At 44.6% G+C, this 22,812-nt stretch overlaps 1 protein-coding gene and 1 long non-coding RNA gene across 2 annotated transcripts; one reads left to right on the top strand and one right to left on the bottom strand.

Annotated features, from left to right (window-relative positions):
• Positions 1–1,859: 1,859 nt before the first annotated feature.
• LOC125383544 lies at positions 1,860–3,651 on the bottom strand. Its single transcript, XR_007222789.1, has 3 exons — positions 3,612–3,651; positions 2,408–2,455; positions 1,860–1,994 (listed from the first exon to the last, which is right to left on the bottom strand). It is a non-coding gene; the product is annotated as an uncharacterized LOC125383544 (long non-coding RNA).
• A 1,128-nt stretch (positions 3,652–4,779) lies between these two features.
• LOC125383530 (bestrophin-2-like) lies at positions 4,780–22,598 on the top strand. The gene is made up of 7 exons (XM_048401862.1): positions 4,780–4,826; positions 5,424–5,558; positions 8,398–8,564; positions 11,801–11,955; positions 13,647–13,724; positions 19,489–19,641; positions 21,992–22,598. The coding sequence occupies exons 1-7, from the start codon at positions 4,780–4,782 to the stop codon at positions 22,118–22,120; spliced, it is 864 nt and encodes a 287-aa protein (XP_048257819.1). The 3' UTR covers positions 22,121–22,598.
• The last annotated feature ends 214 nt before the right edge of the window (positions 22,599–22,812 follow it).

Here is a 22,812-nt window from a genome sequence, read left to right as displayed (position 1 = left end):
AACTCCAAATGAAATGGGAGACAACTGCTGTGGTTGCAAAACATCTTGGTCTTGAGCTGTACGGTCCGGCAAAGGTTGATCGTTTCCTGCATTAAAATTGAGTATTGATTTTGATATAAATTATTTTAGTGTTTTTTTTCTTAAACAATGGAATTTAAGTCTTTATTATTTTAAAATAACTATGAAATCTATTTCAGACGCTGGGCTTCACAAAATATCATGGTTTGGCAGTATCAACTTCATATCTTGAAAACCAAAACTTTAGATAACATTTTTCAGCAAATTTCCATTTGGCAAACAGAAGCTACGAGTTATTGTTGTGCTTCTGGGGGAACCGCACACAGCCCACCCTTCTAATTTTGGCATATATTAACTATTCTAACTCGGACTATCTTGACTGAAAACAACCCATTTTGACTAACAACGGGGTTTTGCACTTTCCTGACATCTTGGAAACTAATATCCTAAATAAAATTGTTGAAGCAAATTCATTTTTAAATAAAAGCTTAATTACTTTCCAAAATAAAGATAAAAGTTATTTTAGTGCTTTTTGGAGAACCACATACAGCTAGCCCACCCTTCTAATTCGGAACACTGAAAACAATTCGTTTTGCCTTGCAACAGGGTTTGACACTATCCAGGTCTTATTTTGAGAACCAAAACTATCCTGGTTTTTTTTCTATCCGAAATTATCATTTCAAGCAAAATCCAAGTTCCTGTCCTACCAATTATTGTTGTGCTTTTTTTGGAGAACATAGCCTACCCTTCTAAGTCGGAACATCTTGACTGAAAATACGTCATTTTGGCTGGCAACGGGGTTTGGCACTATCCACTTCACGTCTTGAAAATGAATATCCTAAATTATGTTTCTGAAGCAAACCCATTTTAAACAAAAGCTAGGTTACTTTCCCATCAAAAGTTACCAGTTAATGTTGTTCTGTTTGAAGAACCGCACACATCCCACCCTTCTACACATGTGAATTGAGAAGATATGTTTCCAATGTGTACCAAGTAAAGACAAGACTAACGATCAGTCAAATGTCTTTATTCTTACAACAGTATGCTGCACGTGAACTTCCAAACTTTACGTGCCTACTCTGCACGAGACAAATGATGCATCTCGCGTAATGGATCTATGACTTGACATGTTCATGAGCATCGGTTCACACAACATGAACATGGACATGAACATACCAGTATGTTCATTGTGGATCATGAACATACCAGCATGTTCATTGTTGATCAAACCAATTTTAGTGACCAACATGTTTCTTTTGGCGGTGAGTATATATAATATGTAATACAGTGGGAAGATATGAAAACATAACACAACAGACACTACAGCAATGGCCTCTAATTATTAACAAGGAACACTGAGGCTACATAAAGCTATTAGTAACTTACATGTGAGTGAGTATGGTTTTACGCCGCTTTTAGCAATATTCCAGCGATATCACGGCCGGGGATACCTTAAATGGGCTTCACACACATTTGGCATGTACATGTATGAGAATAACTATAGCAATTTCTGAAATATTGAGGATTTGGACCCTCTTTTACTTCTGTTAATATGATGTGTATTTTTAAACCGGGAAATACATCAATCAGGATGTTACAACATCACAAATAAAGATGAGCAAATGATCTTCACACTCAAAGTGAAATAAAAGTATAAAACTACACTACATTCTCGAAAACATTAAACAAGCGTGTATCATTTTTATGCGTGTGCTTCAAGCTAGTGTAGGTGTATCATAACAGGCTGATCATGATTACAAGAATATAAGAGGACTGGCATTACAAACATCACAGTGTATGTAATTCAGAACTGTTTTACAAAATGTGCACATAAAACATTATTAATACCAACTATGTACAATATTCTGAAATTACTGTATAGTTTCGACATTTATCGAAGGTAGGTACCCCGGTCATAACCTCCAATGGTTATTTTGCCAACTTGTTGCTGCCGCTGGTGTTTTGATAGATGGGCTCTGTGAGGAAGACAACATGGTGAATTGTATTAGTTTTAGTAGAAGTGCAACTCAGCAAGACCAAAGGGACAGTGGGGGAATCTAATGGTTAAAGAGTTCGCTTGTCGCGCGTAAAGGCCTGGGTTCGGTTCCCCACATCTAGTACTCTTTCTCAGTTTTGTCATCATTACTCTTGTGACAGCAACAACGTTGCCTGCAGTAGGTCAACAATATTTTTTTTGACCACAGAAAGTTGGTAGATTAGTGAGTGAGTGAGTGAGTTAAAATTTAGTGCCACAGATTAGTTTACTAAAACCTATGTTTATTGATGTTCTTTTTTTGAAATATTCATATGTGAAATCTAGAACATTGTAGTGTTGTTTCAGTAATCATGCTATTTAAACTCAAACCTCAGGTCTACTTGTTCGACCTACCAGCATCATACTCCTGTCCTTCAGCTTTTCTCATTTCCATTTCTTTTCCTGGAGTATGAAAGAAAAGGCAGGCTATGTGTTAGAGCGAGCTATATGTTTGAGTAATGGGAAAGGCAAAATCAAAATCCGAAGGTTATAATGTAACTAGCCATGTATATTACATCGAAACTCGACTAACTGTCAGCTAAAATACCAAACCAAAGTCTAGCACACTTTCACCTCATGCTACAATAAATTGTCATTGGTATATAGAGAGCGAGTATTGGGAACAATGACCCAATGTATTTTAGTTCTAGCATGCTAAGTCAGTGTCTACTTACCTCCCTGTTATTGTATGGTATTTACCTCTTTGTTAACGTATGTTCTCAATCGGCGTCTACTTACCTCTCTGTTAACGTATGTTCTCAATCGGCGTCTACTTATCTCTCCATTAACGTATGTTCTCAATCAGCGTCTACTTACCTCTCTGTTAACGTATCTTCTCAATCAGCGTCTACATACCTCTCTGTTGGCGTATGTTCTCAATCAGCGTCTACTTACCTCTCTGTTAACGTATGTTCTCTATCAGCATCTACTTACCTCTCTGTTAACGTATCTTCTCAATCAGCGTCTACATACCTCTCTTTTGACGTATGTTCTCAATCAGCATCTACTTACCTCTCTGTTGACGTATGTTCTCAATCAGCGTCTACTTACATATCTGTTAACGTATGTTCTCACTCAGCGTCTACTTACGTCTCTGTTAACGTATGTTCTCTATCAGCATCTACTTACCTCTCTGTTGGCGTATGTTCTCTATCAGCATCTACTTACCTCTCTGTTAACGTATGTTCTCAATCAGCGTCTACATACCTCTCTATTGATGTATATTCTCAATCAGCATCTTCTTACCTCTCTGTTGATGTACGTTCTCAATCAGCGTCTACTTACCTCTCAGTTAACGTATGTTCTCAGTCAGCGTCTACTTACCTTTCTCTCAACGTATGTTCTCAATCAGCGTCTTCTTACCTCTCTGTTGGCGTATGTTCTCAATCAGCGTCTACTTACCTCTCTTTTAACGTATGTTCTCAATCAGCGTCTACTTACCTCTCATTTGACGAATGTTCTCAATCAGCGTCTAAATATTTTCTCTGTTGATGTATGTCCTCAATCAGCGTCTACTTACCTTTCTGTTGACGTATGTTCTCAATCAGCGTCTACGTACCTCTCTGTTGACGTATGTTCTCAGTCAGCGTCTACTTACCTCTCTGTTGATGTATGTTCTCTATCAGCATCTACTTACCCCTCTGTTAACGTATGTTCTCAATCAGCGTCTCCTTCCCTATCTGTTGACGTATGTTCTCAATCAGCGTCTACGTACCTCTCTGCTGATGTATGTTCTCAATCAGCGTCTACTTACCTCTCTGTTAACGTATGTTCTCAGTCAGCGTTTACTTACCTCTCTGTTAACGTATGTTCTCAATCAGCGTCTACTTACCTCTCAGTTAACCTACTTACCTCTCAATGACCTGCGAAAAGAACATAAAATTGCTAGATAGAATTTTAAAATGTGTCTTTTTATTATTTTAAGGAATTACAAAATGAACACATGCTGGTGTTCCCCTTCGTTCAACGCCAGTTATCTTTTATAAGAGTGGGTTTTGTGGTTTTAGTAATAGGAGGTTGACCAGTTTTTCCTCGGAGTACAAATATTTATAGCACATAGAATTGCATGACCCGTACAATGAAGGCAGTGACAGATTACGGTTTGTGACAGGGTGTTTGACAGAAGTACAGTTTGTGACAGGATGTTTGACAGATTACAGTTTGTGACAGGGTGTTTGACAGATGTACAGTTTGTGACAGGATATTTGACAGATGTACAGTTTGTGACAGGATGTTTGACAGGTGTACAGTTTGTGACAGGATGTTTGACAGATGTACAGTTTGTGACATGATGTTTGACAGTTTACAGTTTGTGACAGGATGTTTGACAGATTAAAGTTTGTGACAGGATGTTTGACAGATTACAATTTTTGACAGGATATTTGACAGACTAAAGTTTGTGACAGGATGTTTGACAGATTACAGTTTGTGACAGGATGTTTGACAGTTTACAGTTTGTGACAGGATGTTTGACAGATTACAGTTTGTGACAGGATGTTTGACAGATTACAATTTTTGACAGGATATTTGACAGACTAAAGTTTGTGACAGGATGTTTGACAGATTACAGTTTGTGACAGGATGTTTGACAGATCACAGTTTGAGACAGGATGTTTGACAGATTACAGTTTTTGACAGGATGTTTGACAGATGTACAGTTTTTGACAGGATGTTTGACAGATTACATTTTGTGACAGGATGATTGACAGATTACAGTTTGTGACAGGATGTTTGACAGATTAAAGTTTGTGACAGGGTGTTTGACAGATGTACAGTATGTGACGGGATGTTTGACAGATGTACAGTTTGTGACAGGATGTTTGACAGATGTACAGTTTGTGACAGGATGTTTGACAGGTGTACAGTTTGTGACAGGATGTTTGACAGATGTACAGTTTGTGACAGGATGTTGACAGTTTACAGTTTGTGACAGGATGTTTGACAGATTACAGTTTGTGACAGGATGTTTGACAGATTACAATTTTTGACAGGATATTTGACAGACTAAAGTTTGTGACAGGATGTTTGACAGATTACAGTTTGTGACAGGATGTTTGACAGATCACAGTTTGTGACAGGATGTTTGACAGATTACAGTTTTTGACAGGATGTTTGACAGATGTACAGTTTTTGACAGGATGTTTGACAGATTACATTTTGTGACAGGATGATTGACAGATTACAGTTTGTTACAGATGTATGACAGATGAAGAATTTGAGACAGTTTTTTTGACAGATTACAGTTTGTGACAGGATGTTTGACAGATTACAGTTTGTGACAGGTTGTTTGACAGATGTAAAGTTTGTCACTGGATATTTGACAGATGTACTGTTTGTCCCAGGTGTTTGACTGATGTAAGTTCTGCTTCAGAGTGTTCGAGAAGATCGTCATCCACTGTAACAGCTTCACCAGCCTCATCCCCGTCTCCTTCGTGCTCGGCTTCTACGTGTCCCTTGTCGTGAGGAGGTGGTGGCAGCAGTTCATGAACATCCCCTGGCCAGACAGGTCAGTGAACAGAGGAAGACTAGTTGTAGGAAGTTTGTTTGTTTGTTTGTTGTTTAACGCCACACTCAGGAATATTCCAGCTATACTCGAGTCTGCACCAGACAATCCACTAATTGAGATCATGAGCATCCATCTACACCATTGGAATACAATGACACGCATCAACATTCAGCAAGCATGACCACCCGATTCTGTTAGTAGCCCTTTCAAGTGCAGTCGCCTCTTACGGCAAGCATGGGTTACTGAAGACGTATTCTAACCCGAAAGATCTAGGATGCAGACTAACTGATAACTTCAAGCTCGGATACTGAATTGTCTGATCCAGACTCGATAATTTACAGACTGCCGTCATATAGCTGGAATATTGGGCTGATATATTGAAATGAGTGCGGTGTTAAACAACAAACAAACAAACCTTTGAAGTGACTGATATGAGCAAGGGACACTATAATTTCTCGTTAGGGGCGGTCGGGTAGCCTAGTGGTTAAAGCGTTAGCTCTTCACGCCGAGGACCCGGGTTCGATTCCCGACGTGTACAATGTGTGAAGCCCATTTCTAGTGTTCCCCGCCGTGATATTGCTGGAATATTGCTAAACGCGGCGTAAAACCACACTCACTCACTCACTCGTGCGGCGTTTAGCAATATTCATCCACTCGCCAGTTATTCACCCATTGGCTTTTGATGACAGGAGTCGGTCAAGTAGAATTTCCGGATTAGTAGGTTCAGTTTCGGCTGCACCTGTTCCTTGTTTCTCCTGAGGCTTTTGTGTCGACTCACAGGTTGGAACACATCAACGTTGGCATCTTACCAACGTTAATGTCCAACTGGAGAAACGTTTATTTGGACAAGCAATAACAGAACAGTTTCACGTGATTATAAGTGTCTGGAAGGATATTTAAGGTCGTAAGAGATAATACAATGGCAATGGAAGAAATATTTTCGAAATATTTCACTTTTATGAACAAGAGAATAATGCTTGGCCGGTTCCACGGGCAATTATTGCGCAGCGCCTTTCTACAGCAGGTTGTAAAAAACCCGGATGTAATGTCATGTATTTTCTGTATAATGAAACACTGTGACGTCATATGGCTTCAATTGACCAATCATCATTGCGAATCGCTAAAATACACATGTGCAAATATCCGACAGTTATTTCGCACAACCATTCTATCCTTTATGGGTAAAATATAGAGCTTATTATAATCGCATTCGTGTTACTGATTTTACGAAACGAGTGTCAGAATTAAAGTATTTCCCGCGCGAGAGCTGAATCTGAATTGACATAAACGTACCGACTTCAATGGTGAGGTGTGGTGAGGTGAAATAGGGTTTACAGTCGCGTCCAAGATGATTGCACTTATGTAGCGACCTGCATTCACGTGTGTGTGGCTGCTTGTACTTGTCCGGACTAACGCCGACAGGGTAACAACAAGTACCATCTTTAAACGTTTTGGGTATGACGCGGCTATGGACCGAACCTCGGACCTTCCGCTCGTCGGGCGGACGCTCTACCACTAGACCACGGAGGCGGTCCGCTGCAATGGTAAAGAATGGCTGGATACATTAGTGTGTATTAAAGTTGAAGTAGGGTAGGTCTGTTTACCGAACGGTGAGGTCACGTCAGTGTTTCTAAAGTTGGCTTGCCGGACAGGGCTGTTTGTACCGTGTTCATTCTATCAATCTTTATTACAGAAGTATTGAAAGGTCATAGGCCGGTAATACATATCTTCGTGGGTAGTGGACGGTAATACATATCTTCGTGGGTAGTGGACGGTAATACATATCTTCGTGGGTAGTGGACGGTAATACATATCTTCGTGGGTAGTGGACGGTAATACATATCTTCGTGGATAGTGGATGGACGTATTGATTTCTACCTGTTTAAGTCACTCATCTTATCATTTCTAAAATTCATTGCATGGAATATATACGCAGTCAAAGGCTTCAGTACATTAATATTTATAGAAGATATTAATTCATTAAACCTAAAAATATATTTGTAAAATTGATACATTGATGGATGTAGCTATTCAATTCGTAAATTCCAATAAAATGGACAAATAAGAACAAAATGGTACTCATCCTCTATAAGCTGTAAATTACACATTCTGCATAATCTAATTTCCTTGGGATCTTGGAATATCTTCCCCTTTCAATATATAGTTCATGTGATGAGCATCGGAATCAAGAAAATGCAATTCTATATTTGTACAAGCGTAGTTTCAAAAGATATTCTGCAGTTATTCAATGTGTTTTCCAATAAAGTACTGACATTTTTGACGATAAAGCTAAGAAACAATACCACTTATGTATGTACGTATCTTGGAGCCTTTGTGCACACAATTCATCAAATGTTCAGGGCTATCTACAATTTGACGTTGCCAAGCTTAATCTAAGCGTGAGTCATTAATTAGTTTTGTAACTGATGAATCCCAGGTTTGCTTTCCATATTTGTCATACAATACCATCATTTCATACCACTTACTTGGGTATCTATCATATGGCATCCTTAATAACTTTAACCAACACTTTATTATTTATTACCACATTCACACCTTGTACAAATGTTATGGGAGTGTACACCCCAAACCTCAACCCCATATAATCGCATTGTTGAAAAAGATTAAAATTTACACTTTTTATATATCTGAGACTTTTTAGTCTGCCATAGAGAATTCTCTTTGCTGGTGTTGCAGCCTGTATTGAATTAAGATTCCAAGATAATTCAATAGAAAAATATACTCCCAAGTATATATAGCTTGAACATTATGCATACATAAGATATGTGTTTTGACAATTGCTGTCCGCGGCGTTAACACCATTCACTGATTGCTGCAGGACACTATTCATTATGACGACGTACCTGACCGGCCTGGACGAGAGGTCCCGGATCATGAGACGGACGGTGGCCTGCTACATGCTGTTCGGCCTCATCCTCATCTCCCGCTCCGTCAGCGTGGCCGTCATGAAGCGCTTCCCGACTCTGGACCACATTGTAGAGGCAGGTAAACCCGGTTGTGTGTTGTGCGGGCCGGGCGAGGACTAGAGGACTAGAGGCGAGGGGGACCACATTGTAGAGGCAGGTAAACCCGGTTGTGTGTTGTGCGGGCCGGGCGAGGACTAGAGGACTAGAGGCGAGGAGGACCTCATTGTAGAGGCAGGTAAACCCGGTTGTCTGTTGTGCGGGCCGGACGAGGACTAGAGGAATAGAGGCGAGGAGGACCACATTGTAGAGGCAGGTAAACCCGGTTGTGTGTTGTCCTGGCCGGGCGAGGACTAGAGGACTAGAGGCGACGAGGAATAGAGGCGAGGGGGACCACATTGTAGAGGCGGGTAAACCCGGTTGTGTGTTGTGCGGGCCGGACGAGGACCAGAGGAATAGAGGCGAGGAGGACCACATTGTAGAGGCAGGTAAACCCGGCTGTGTGTTGTGCGGGCTGGGCGAGGACTAGAGGACCAGAGGCGACGAGGACCTCATTGTAGAGGCAGGTAAACCCGGTTGTCTGTTGTGCGGGCCGGACGAGGACTAGAGGAATAGAGGCGAGGAGGACCACATTGTAGAGGCAGGTAAACCCGGTTGTGTGTTGTCCTGGCCGGGCGAGGACTAGAGGACTAGAGGCGACGAGGAATAGAGGCGAGGGGGACCACATTGTAGAGGCGGGTAAACCCGGTTGTGTGTTGTGCGGGCCGGACGAGGACCAGAGGCGAGGAGGACCACATTGTAGAGGCAGGTAAACCCGGTTGTGTGTTGTGCGGGCCGGACGAGGACTAGAGGACTAGAGGACTAGAGGCGAGGAGGACCACATTGTAGAGGCAGGTAAACACGGTTGTGTGTTGTGAGAGCCGGGCGAGGACTAGAGGACTAGAGGCGGCGAGGACCACATTGTAGAGGCAGGTAAACACGGTTGTGTGTTGTGCGGGCCGGGCGAGGACTAGAGGACTAGAGGCGGCGAGGACCACATTGTAGAGGCAGGTAAACACGGTTGTGTGTTGTGCGGGCCGAGCGAGGACTAGAGGACTAGAAGCGAGGAGAACCACATTGTAGAGGCAGGTAAACCCGGTTGTGTGTTGTGCGGGCTGGGCGAGGACTAGAGGACCAGAGGCGACGAGGACCACATGTTAGAGGCAGGTAAACCCGGATGTGTGTTGTGTGGGCCGGGCGAGGACTCGAGGCGAGGAGGACCACATTGTAGAGGCAGGTAAACCCGGTTGTGTGTTGTGCGGGCCGGACGAGGACTAGAGGACTAGAGGACTAGAGGCGAGGAGGACCACATTGTAGAGGCAGGTAAACACGGTTGTGTGTTGTGAGAGCCGGGCGAGGACTAGAGGACTAGAGGCGGCGAGGACCACATTGTAGAGGCAGGTAAACACGGTTGTGTGTTGTGCGGGCCGGGCGAGGACTAGAGGACTAGAGGCGGCGAGGACCACATTGTAGAGGCAGGTAAACACGGTTGTGTGTTGTGCGGGCCGAGCGAGGACTAGAGGACTAGAAGCGAGGAGAACCACATTGTAGAGGCAGGTAAACCCGGTTGTGTGTTGTGCGGGCCGGGCGAGGACAAGAGGACTAGAGGCGACGAGGACCACATTGTAGAGGCAGGTAAACCCGGTTGTGTGTTGTGCGGGCTGGGTGAGGACTAGAGGCGACAAGGACCACATAGTAGAGGCAGGTTAACCCGGTTGTGTGTTGTGTGGGCCGGGCGAGGACTAGAGGACTAGAGGCGAGGAGGACCACATAGTAGAGGCAGGTCAACCCGGTTGTATGTTGTGCGGGGCGGGTGAGGACTAGAGGACTAGAGGCGACGAGGAACACATTGTAGAGGCTGGTAAACCCGGTTGTGTGTTGTGCGGGGCCGGACGAGGACTAGAGGACTTGAGGCGACGAGGACCACATTGAAGAGGCAGGTAAACACGGTTGTGTTGTGCGGGCCGGGCGAGGACTAGAGGACTTGAGGCGACGAGGACCACATTGTAGAGGCAGGTAAACCCGGTTGTGTGTTGTGCGGGCCGGGCGAGAACTAGAGGACTTGAGGCGACGAGGACCACATTGTAGAGGCAGGTAAACCCGGTTGTGTGTTATGCGGGGCGGGCGAGGACTAGAGGACAAGAGGACTAGAGGCGAGGGGGGCCACATTGTAGAGGCAGGCCTAAGTCCCGGTTGTGTGTTGTGCGGGCCGGGCGAGGACTAGAGGACTTGAGGCGACGAGGACCACATTGTAGAGGCAGGTAAACCCGGTTGTGTGTTGTGCGGGCCGGGCGAGGACTAGAGGACTAGAGGCGAGGTGAAATGAGGTGAAATGGTGTTTAACGTCGCGTCCAAGATTATTGCGCTTATAAAGCGCCGTGCATGTACGTGTGTGTGTTTGTGTGGCTGCTTGTACTAGTCCGGACTGATGTCGATTTATAGTGCTAGCTCACTGAGATACCATGCCGCAGTTTGACATAAATACCCCACTCAGACACAGTATACTGACTCCGAGCCGACCAGTCCTTGTTTTAGCCCCTTAATGCCGAGCGTACAGACAGGGTTAAAAACAAGTACCATATTTTAAGGTCTTTTGGTATGACGCGGTCTGGGATCGAACCCCGGACCTTCCGCTCTCCGGGCGGACGCTCTACTACTACACCACGGAGGCGGTCACTAGAGGCGAGGAGGACCACATGCTTGTTTGTTTGTTTGTTTGTTGTTTAGCGCCACACTCCAGCTGTATTACAGATGTATGGCAGTGGTCTGTAAATAATCGAATCTGGACCAAACTATCCCGTGATTCACACCATGAGCATCGATCCTCGCAATTGGAATACGATGACATGCATTAACCACGTCAGCGAGCCTGACTACCCGATCCCGTTAGTCGCCTCTTTCGACAAGCTTAGTCACCTTTTACGACAAGCATATATCACGGATATCGGGTTATGGTGAAGAACATTCTCTCAGCGTTCCATTGTCGTCGTGGATCGGGTGGTCAGGCTCGACCACTGGACTGATTGATTGCATTATGTTGTTTGTCTGATCCAAATTATGCTGATAAAGCTTGAACATTGCTGACTGCGGTGTTAAACAATATTCACTTACTCCTAAATTATTGTTCACGTGATCCTTCCAACGTGAAACAAAGGGCTGTGTTCTAGAGTCTAAATGGGTCAACTCAAGCAATAGATACCACCAACACTTCCACCCTGAATCGTCAGCGACACCCGATCTAGTCGTGGTGGTATTTATACCCTTGTGTTGTTGTTGTAGGTTTCATCACCAAGGACGAAGCCATGACGTTTGAGGACACGCAGTGTCAGTTCCACAAGTTCTGGGTGCCCTTGATGTGGGCCAACAGCGTGCTGGTTCAAGCTCGACGGGAGGGCAAGCTGGAGAACGAGTTCGGTCTACGAATGATCATCGAGGTATGATGTTTGTTTGTTTGTTTGTTTGTTGTTTAACGCCGCACTCAGCAATATTCCAGCTATATGACGGTGGTCTGTAAATAAACGAGTCTGGACCAGACAATACATTGATTAACATCATGAGCATCGATCTACGCAATTGGGAACGATGACATGCATCAACCAAGTCAGCGAGCCTGTCCGCCCGATCCCGTTAGTCGCCTTTTACGACAAGCATAGTCGCCTTTTACGGCAAGCATGGGTTGCTGAAGACCTATTCTACCCCTGAATCTTCACGGGTCTCATCGAGGTATGAAGTAAACAGCGAAAGAATGTAAACGTAGGTGTGTTGGTCTTCTCCACCGCTGTTTGCAGTGATCCAGCAATATCATTGCCGAGGAAAGATCCGGGTTAGAATAGTTCCTCAGCAACCCATGCTTGCCATAGCAGGCGACTGTGCTTGTCGTAGGAGGCGACTAACGGGATTTGGTGGATTTGGTTGATGCATGACATGGTATCCCAATTGCGTAGATCGATGCTCATGATGTCAATCACTGGATTATCTGGTCCAGACTCGATTATAAACATACCGCCGTCATATAGCTGGAATATTGCTAAGTGCGGCGTTCAACAACAAACAAACAAACACGTGCATACATCACGTTAAAAAAGCAATAACCTTGGACGGCGGAGGACATCTTATTTCAGTTCTACACATTGTACCAAGCGGGGAATTGCGACATGTGAACGCTTTGACAACTCCTATACCTAGGTTGAATCCAACAAAACACCGAGATTACGGAATTCTAGATTTTATGTTTTATGCGTGAGTGAGTGAATCGGGTGTCACGCCGCTTTGAAGAGTATCTCCGTAATATCACGGCGAGCCATCTTCACGAGATGCATCCTAACATGACTTAGTAAAGTGTGTCTCTCGTCGCTCGTGTGAACCACTTCCTTCGTCTAGTGGACAAAAGCTGTGCAGTAATGTATTGTCTACACGAATTACCGTTTCCACCCACATGTCATCACTACGTGTTCGTTATAACCGTAGTTCACTGTACTGATAGGGTTGGCATTGAGTCAGCTGTGCAGTAATGTGTTGTCGACACGAATTACCGTTTCCACCCACATGTCATCACTACGTGTTCGTTATAACCGTAGTTTACTGTACTGATAGGGTTGGCATTGAGTCAGCTGTGCAGTAATGTGTTGTCTACACGAATTACCGTTTCCACCCACATGTCATCACTACGTGTTCGTTATAACCGTAGTTTACTGTACTGATAGGGTTGGCATTGAGTCAGCTGTGCAGTAATGTGTTGTCGACACGAATTACCGTTTCCACCCACATGTCATCACTACGTGTTCGTTATAACCGTAGTTTACTGTACTGATAGGGTTGGCATTGAGTCAGCTGTGCAGTAATGTGTTGTCGACACGAATTACCGTTTCCACCCACATGTCATCACTACGTGTTCGTTATAACCGTAGTTTACTGTACTGATAGGGTTGGCATTGAGTCAGCTGTGCAGTAATGTGTTGTCGACACGAATTACCGTTTCCACCCACATGTCATCACTACGTGTTCGTTATAACCATAGTTTACTGTACTGATAGGGTTGGCATTGAGTCAGCTGTGCAGTAATGTGTTGTCTACACGAATTACCGTTTCCACCCACATGTCATCACTACGTGTTTGTCTCTTTCAGCAACTGGCAACGTTCCGAGATAAATGCTCTCTGTGTTTTGTGTACGACTGGATAACAATCCCTCTCGTCTACACACAGGTGGGTTCACGTACTCTATAGAACTCCATCATATCAACTAGTGTAAACACAAAAAAGATACAAGCATGAAAACTATTCTTGCTCGTATCAGTCAGTTAGATTGAGTGAGTGAGTGCGTTGGGTTTAACGCCACTTTTAACAGTATTCCAGTTATATCACGGCGTGTCAGCTTAATGTAGGAGGAAAGCCCAAGTAATGCAGGTCTCAGGCGTTTACCGGGAGCACGGGTATGGTTCTGACAAACCTAGAAACATAATCGGGGCGAACCGGGACTCGAACCCACAAGCATAGGTTTCTGGCGTGCCCAAGGGACGCAACTCTGCAATGCGGATCGCGGCGCCTTAGACGACCAAAACAAGAAAACAACAAAATAGAGATGAAAGATAAATATAATGAGTGAGACTCGGGCCTCCCGGGTCCGATGTTTAATCTTTTAAATGATCAGGTAAACCCCAAGTCTAGGCTCGGAGCGCCGAAAAAGGTCTCACCTATTTAAACCATTGTTAACATTCATTCAAAGAACCCTAGCACCTAAAATGTTTAAAAAACAACAAATATATCCCTGATCAAGATAAGAGCAATTTCTTTTCTATCTATTCTATCCGCGTCATGCCAAAAGACGTTAAAAGATGGTACTTGTTTTTACCCTGCCTGGCGCTCGACATTAAGGGGGTTAAATAAGGACTGGTCGGCTCGGAGTCAGTATACTGCGTCAGTGTCTGAATGGGGTATTCATGTTAAACTGCGGCATTGTATCTCAGTGGGCTAGCACTATAAATCTGCATCAGTCCGGACTAGTACAAGCACACACACACACACACACACACACACACACACACACACACACACACACACACACACACACACACACACACACACACACAGACACACACACACACAGCTAGTCAGACAGACACACACACACACAGACACTCATACACACAGACACACATAGACACACAGACACACACATACACACACAGACAGACACACACACAGACAGACAGACACACACACAGAGACACAGTAACTTCTCCGGGCGGACGCTCTACTACTACACCACGGAGGCGGTCACTAGAGGCGAGGAGGACCACATGCTTGTTTGTTTGTTTGTTTGTTGTTTAGCGCCACACTCCAGCTGTATTACAGATGTATGGCAGTGGTCTGTAAATAATCGAATCTGGACCAAACTATCCCGTGATTCACACCATGAGCATCGATCCTCGCAATTGGAATACGATGACATGCATTAACCACGTCAGCGAGCCTGACTACCCGATCCCGTTAGTCGCCTCTTTCGACAAGCTTAGTCACCTTTTACGACAAGCATATATCACGGATATCGGGTTCTGGTGAAGAACATTCTCTCAGCGTTCCATTGTCGTCGTGGATCGGGTGGTCAGGCTCGACCACTGGACTGATTGATTGCATTATGTTGTTTGTCTGATCCAAATTATGCTGATAAAGCTTGAACATTGCTGACTGCGGTGTTAAACAATATTCACTTACTCCTAAATTATTGTTCACGTGATCCTTCCAACGTGAAACAAAGGGCTGTGTTCTAGAGTCTAAATGGGTCAACTCAAGCAATAGATACCACCAACACTTCCACCCTGAATCGTCAGCGACACCCGATCTAGTCGTGGTGGTATTTATACCCTTGTGTTGTTGTTGTAGGTTTCATCACCAAGGACGAAGCCATGACGTTTGAGGACACGCAGTGTCAGTTCCACAAGTTCTGGGTGCCCTTGATGTGGGCCAACAGCGTGCTGGTTCAAGCTCGACGGGAGGGCAAGCTGGAGAACGAGTTCGGTCTACGAATGATCATCGAGGTATGATGTTTGTTTGTTTGTTTGTTTGTTGTTTAACGCCGCACTCAGCAATATTCCAGCTATATGACGGTGGTCTGTAAATAAACGAGTCTGGACCAGACAATACATTGATTAACATCATGAGCATCGATCTACGCAATTGGGAACGATGACATGCATCAACCAAGTCAGCGAGCCTGTCCGCCCGATCCCGTTAGTCGCCTTTTACGACAAGCATAGTCGCCTTTTACGGCAAGCATGGGTTGCTGAAGACCTATTCTACCCCTGAATCTTCACGGGTCTCATCGAGGTATGAAGTAAACAGCGAAAGAATGGAAACGTAGGTGTGTTGGTCTTCTCCGCCGCTGTTTGCAGTGATCCAGCAATATCATTGCCGAGGAAAGATCCGGGTTAGAATAGTTCCTCAGCAACCCATGCTTGCCATAGCAGGCGACTGTGCTTGTCGTAGGAGGCGACTAACGGGATTTGGTGGATTTGGTTGATGCATGACATGGTATCCCAATTGCGTAGATCGATGCTCATGATGTCAATCACTGGATTATCTGGTCCAGACTCGATTATAAACATACCGCCGTCATATAGCTGGAATATTGCTAAGTGCGGCGTTCAACAACAAACAAACAAACACGTGCATACATCACGTTAAAAAAGCAATAACCTTGGACGGCGGAGGACATCTTATTTCAGTTCTACACATTGTACCAAGCGGGGAATTGCGACATGTGAACGCTTTGACAACTCCTATACCTAGGTTGAATCCAACAAAACACCGAGATTACGGAATTCTAGATTTTATGTTTTATGCGTGAGTGAGTGAATCGGGTGTCACGCCGCTTTGAAGAGTATCTCCGTAATATCACGGCGAGCCATCTTCACGAGATGCATCCTAACATGACTTAGTAAAGTGTGTCTCTCGTCGCTCGTGTGAACCACTTCCTTCGTCTAGTGGACAAAACGTCTACCAGGAGAGCGGAAGCTCGGTGCTTCGATCCCCGGCCCTGTCACACTCAATCCGTTAAAAGATGGTACTTGTTGTTACCCTGCCTTTTGCTCGGCATTAGGGTCGTAAAGCAAGGATCGGTCAACCCGAATTGGTTTGTCTGCACCAGACTCGTTCTTTAGAACCACAATACATGCATGATATTGGGCTTATTCCCACAATAATCTGTAGCTGACAGTAAAGAATATTTGACTATTTCATGAAGTTCCTTTCTTCATAGACTGGTAAGGTTGGCATTGAGTCAGCTGTGCAGTAATGTATTGTCTACACGAATTACCGTTTCCACCCACATGTCATCACTACGTGTTCGTTATAACCGTAGTTCACTGTACTGATAGGGTTGGCATTGAGTCAGCTGTGCAGTAATGTGTTGTCGACACGAATTACCGTTTCCACCCACATGTCATCACTACGTGTTCGTTATAACCGTAGTTTACTGTACTGATAGGGTTGGCATTGAGTCAGCTGTGCAGTAATGTGTTGTCTACACGAATTACCGTTTCCACCCACATGTCATCACTACGTGTTCGTTATAACCGTAGTTTACTGTACTGATAGGGTTGGCATTGAGTCAGCTGTGCAGTAATGTGTTGTCGACACGAATTACCGTTTCCACCCACATGTCATCACTACGTGTTCGTTATAACCGTAGTTTACTGTACTGATAGGGTTGGCATTGAGTCAGCTGTGCAGTAATGTGTTGTCGACACGAATTACCGTTTCCACCCACATGTCATCACTACGTGTTCGTTATAACCGTAGTTTACTGTACTGATAGGGTTGGCATTGAGTCAGCTGTGCAGTAATGTGTTGTCGACACGAATTACCGTTTCCACCCACATGTCATCACTACGTGTTCGTTATAACCGTAGTTTACTGTACTGATAGGGTTGGCATTGAGTCAGCTGTGCAGTAATGTGTTGTCTACACGAATTACCGTTTCCACCCACATGTCATCACTACGTGTTTGTCTCTTTCAGCAACTGGCAACGTTCCGAGATAAATGCTCTCTGTGTTTTGTGTACGACTGGATAACAATCCCTCTCGTCTACACACAGGTGGGTTCACGTACTCTATAGAACTCCATCATATCAACTAGTGTAAACACAAAAAAGATACAAGCATGAAAACTATTCTTGCTCGTATCAGTCAGTTAGATTGAGTGAGTGAGTGCGTTGGGTTTAACGCCACTTTTAACAGTATTCCAGTTATATCACGGCGTGTCAGCTTAATGTAGGAGGAAAGCCCAAGTAATGCAGGTCTCAGGCGTTTACCGGGAGCACGGGTATGGTTCTGACAAACCTAGAAACATAATCGGGGCGAACCGGGACTCGAACCCACAAGCATAGGTTTCTGGCGTGCCCAAGGGACGCAACTCTGCAATGCGGATCGCGGCGCCTTAGACGACCAAAACAAGAAAACAACAAAATAGAGATGAAAGATAAATATAATGAGTGAGACTCGGGCCTCCCGGGTCCGATGTTTAATCTTTTAAATGATCAGGTAAACCCCAAGTCTAGGCTCGGAGCGCCGAAAAAGGTCTCACCTATTTAAACCATTGTTAACATTCATTCAAAGAACCCTAGCACCTAAAATGTTTAAAAAACAACAAATATATCCCTGATCAAGATAAGAGCAATTTCTTTTCTATCTATTCTATCCGCGTCATGCCAAAAGACGTTAAAAGATGGTACTTGTTTTTACCCTGCCTGGCGCTCGACATTAAGGGGGTTAAATAAGGACTGGTCGGCTCGGAGTCAGTATACTGCGTCAGTGTCTGAATGGGGTATTCATGTTAAACTGCGGCATTGTATCTCAGTGGGCTAGCACTATAAATCTGCATCAGTCCGGACTAGTACAAGCACACACACACACACACACACACACACACACACACACACACACACACACACACACACACACACACACACAGACACACACACACACAGCTAGTCAGACAGACACACACACACACAGACACTCATACACACAGACACACATAGACACACAGACACACACATACACACACAGACAGACACACACACAGACAGACAGACACACACACAGAGACACAGAGACACACACACACAGACAGACACACACACACAGACACACACACAGACCCACACACCACACACATACACACACACAGACCCACACACACATTGACACACACAGACACACACACACACACATTGATACACACAGACACACATACACACACACACACATAGACACCCACACACGCGCGCACACACACACACAGTCGTACACACACACACAGACACACACACAGACACACACACATACACACACACAGACACACACACGCACACACACAGAGACACACACAGTCACACACAGACACACACACGCGCGCACACACACACACACACACGCACACACACACAGACACACACACAGTCACACAAAGACACAGACACACACACACACACACACACACACACACACGTCGCTATATATGTGCACTAACGCGACAGTAAACCCTCATTTCACATCACCTGACTCAGTACCATCCTGTTTCCCTACTCATCTTGTTTACTCAAAATGGGGGGCGTGGCACTGACCAAGGCGGAAGTGAGCAATATTTAAATCTTGGCTCTGAAACTGAAATGTGATGCCCTTCTCTCAACAACTGCCCCGTGGCAGGCAGGATAGTGATTTCGGTTTTTTACAAACCTTCTGACCGCTGTTATTAATTAAGTTCACTGAACTTTTTTCTCAGCGCAGATCTCAGTGCAGATCGCCGTCATATGGCTGGAATATTGCTGAGTGCGGCGTTAAACAACAAGCAAACAAATACTTGAAGACAATAGTCATAACTACTTCCGACATCTGAGAGAAGACTTTAAAGTATGCTAAGTGAGGTAACGTCTTATGTCGATGAAAAATCACGCTTGGTTAATTGCAGGTAGTGACGCTGGCCGTGCATATGTTTTTTGCGGCGTGTATTCTGGGACGGCAGTTTCTGGACCCGCTCCAACAATACGACGGCTACGAATACGACTTCTACATTCCTGTCTTTACTTTCATGCAGTTCTTCTTCTACATGGGCTGGTTGAAGGTAAGTTGTCCTGCAGTGGAGTGTTTGTTTGTTTGTTTGTTTGTTTGTTTGTTGTTTGATGCCGCACTCGCAATATTCCAGCTATATGACGACGGTCTGTAAATAATAGAGTCTGGACCAGACAATCCAGTTATTGACATCATGAGCATCGATCTACGCAGTTGGGATACGATGACCTGCATCAACCAACTCAGCGAACCTGTCGCCTATTATGACAAACGTGGGTTTGCTCAAGACCTATTCTTACAGGGCGGTCGGGTAGCCTAGTGGTTAAAGCGTTCGCTCGTCACGCCGAAGACCCGGGTTCGATTCCCGACATGGGTATAATGTGTGAAGCCCATTTCTGGTGTCCCCCGCCGTGTTATTGCTGGAATATTGCTAAAAGCGGCGTAAAACCATACTCACTCACTCACTCACCTATTCTTACCCGGATCTTCACGAGGGGAGACAAGCATGGTTACTGACGATCTATTGTAACCAGGATCGTCACGAGGGAAGACAAGCATAGTTACTGACGATCTATTGTAACCGGGATCTTCACGAGGGGAGACAAGCACGGTTACTGACGATCTATTGTAACCAGGATCTTCACGAGGGGAGACAAGCATGGTTACTGACGATCTGTTGTAACCAGGATCTTCACGAGGGGAGACAAGCATGGTTACAGACGATCTATTGTAACCAGGATCTTCACGAGGGAAGACAAGCATGGTAACTGACGATCTATTGTAACCAGGATCTTCACGAGGGAAGACAAGCATGGTTACTGACGATCTATTGTAACCAGGATCTTCACAAGGGGAGACAAGCATGGTTACTGACGATCTATTGTAACCAGGATCGTCACGAGGGGAGACCAGCATGGTTGCTGACGATCTATTGTAACCGGGATCGTCACGAGGGGAGACAAGCATGGTTACTGACGATCTATTGTAACCGGGATCTTCACGAGGGAGACAAGCATGGTTACTGACGATCTATTGTAACCAGGATCGTCACGAGGGAGACAAGCATGGTTTCTGACGATCTATTGTAACCAGGATCTTCACGAGGGGAGACAAGCATGGTTACTGACGATCTGTTGTAACCAGGATCTTCACAAGGGGAGACAAGCATGGTAACTGACGATCTATTGTAACCAGGATCGTCACGGATTTCCTTTCAACGTGACACAAAGGGGACTATGTTCTGTCGTGTAAATGGGTTGACAGCAATAGATGGTTGGTTGGTTGGTTGTTTAACGCCTCACCCAGCAATAGTCCAGCTATATGACGGCGATCTGAAATAAGAGAGTCTGGACCAGACAATCCAGTGTATATCATGAGCATCGATCTAAGCAGTTGGGATACAATGACATGCTTCAACCAAGTCAGCGAGCCTGACCACCCGATTAGTCGCCTCTTACGACAAGCACACTCGCCTTTTACGGCAAGCATGGGTTGCTGAAGACCTATTCTATCCCAGATCTTCACGGGTCAGCAATAGATGGTGGTGATGGTGATATCAAGTACATACACCCGAACCACAAGTGTCAATACGTGTGGTTTCACCGTGTGCAAGAAACTTAGTTCAAATGTGCCTCTGTTTACCCAGCACGGAACGGATACCCGATATGCGAGGTGATGTAACAGCGCCTGTAGGTATCATGGGTTGTATACTGCCCAGGGAGCGGAGAATGATCACTAAAATGCATACGGATCCACTGGTAGGGGAACGAATCAACCGCATTTGAGGAGGGATGTCTGAATAAATGCGGTACACAAATATATAAAATTAGTGTTGTTATAGTGGTGGTAGTTGTGGTGGTGGTTTTTGTTTTTGTTTTGGTTGTTGTTTAACGCCGCACTCAGCAATATTCCAGCTATATGACGGCGGTCTGTAAATAATCGAGCCTGGGCCAGACAATCCAGTGATTGACATCATGAGCATCGATACTGGGATACGATGACCTGCATCAAGCAAGACAGCGAGCCTGACCAGTGAATAGAAATCAGTGAATGTTTTTCCTGAGTGTATTTCAAGGTGTATTGCATGCAAATTATAGATCTCGCTATCTGTCCACATGGCGTCCACCGAGAGCCAGTGGGGGCGCTTCAGGTGAAGAAAACAATCTTTTCCCGGATAAACTGGAAACAAATAATATATTCTCAGATTTGACAAAGAACGACTTGCTCTGAAACATTAGATCTCCTGTTTGCCTCCTTCTTTCAGAGATAAATCAATTAATTGAAGCGCTAACTAAAATAAAATTATGTAACGAACAATATTAAATGGCCCAGTGTGTCGAAAGCTGATCCACGTTTGACAAACACGTGTATATGTCTGTCATTTACAACCGTTTGATTGACAGGTTGCTGAGCAGCTGATCAATCCGTTCGGCGAGGATGATGACGACTTCGACATTAATTGGCTACTTGATCGGCATACGGCGGTGAGGGGAGATCCTTGTAGTCTATATTGGAGCGTTTCCTGTGTTTAACGATGCTCCGAACTAAGCAATTTATTTACAACTGCACGTGAAGGTGTAGCATTTATATTTCGATTATGTTGCACTCCCTAAAAAGTATAGGAGGAAAGCACGCAGGTGTGTACAATCTGGAGTTCATGAAGATAAAAGGCTTCTTGTCTGCAAGAAAATGCACGTTCATCACAACTGTTCTGCTTATCTTGGTCTTAGGTATCAAATACTGATAGGGTGGCCAACTGATGTAGAAAGCCGGAATACGCTGTGCAGAGTTGAGTTACTTTGTCACACCAGGATCCGCTGAATGTGGTTTCGAATTACTGACAGACCAGAGCGAGGCTCAGAAAGGCTAGTCTATAAGAAGGGTTCGGTATTGTGCTCGTTTATTTGTACTTTTTGTTACACATTAATGTCGATTGAATTAGAATTAATCTGTTATTTTTAATAGACTGAACAAATACAGTATTGCCTGACCAATTACAGTAGTCAGTGATACTGGCAAATGCTACAGTATGCAAAACCCTCCCAACCCTTAGCCTCCGTGGTCTGGTAGACAGAGCGTCCGCCCGGAGTGTGAAAGTTGTGAGTCGATGCCCTGGCGCGTCATAACATAACACGTTAAAATAAGGTACTTGTAGTTACCATGCTTGACGATCGCAATTAAGAGCATAAAACAAGTACTTGACGGCTGGGCGTCAATACCCATG

Source organism: Haliotis rufescens, unplaced genomic scaffold (assembly GCF_023055435.1).
Source record: "Haliotis rufescens isolate VD_foot unplaced genomic scaffold, xgHalRufe1.0.p SCAF_24, whole genome shotgun sequence".
In the NCBI taxonomy this organism is placed as follows: Eukaryota; Metazoa; Mollusca; class Gastropoda; order Lepetellida; family Haliotidae; genus Haliotis; species Haliotis rufescens.
Note: the sequence above shows the minus strand (reverse complement) of the source record. Positions and strands in the feature narration are given on the sequence as shown.

What these genes read in the sequence shown, in the direction of transcription:
- LOC125383530 (XM_048401862.1), top strand. Translation starts at nt 4,780, where the DNA reads ATGTTTGACAGATTAAAGTTTGTGACAGGGTGTTTGACAGATGTACA. An exon ending in AACATCCCCTGGCCAGACAG is followed by an intron (nt 5,559 to 8,397) that starts GTCAGTGAACAG and finishes TGATTGCTGCAG; the next exon opens with GACACTATTCATTATGACGA. An exon ending in GTCTACGAATGATCATCGAG is followed by an intron (nt 11,956 to 13,646) that starts GTATGATGTTTG and finishes TGTCTCTTTCAG; the next exon opens with CAACTGGCAACGTTCCGAGA.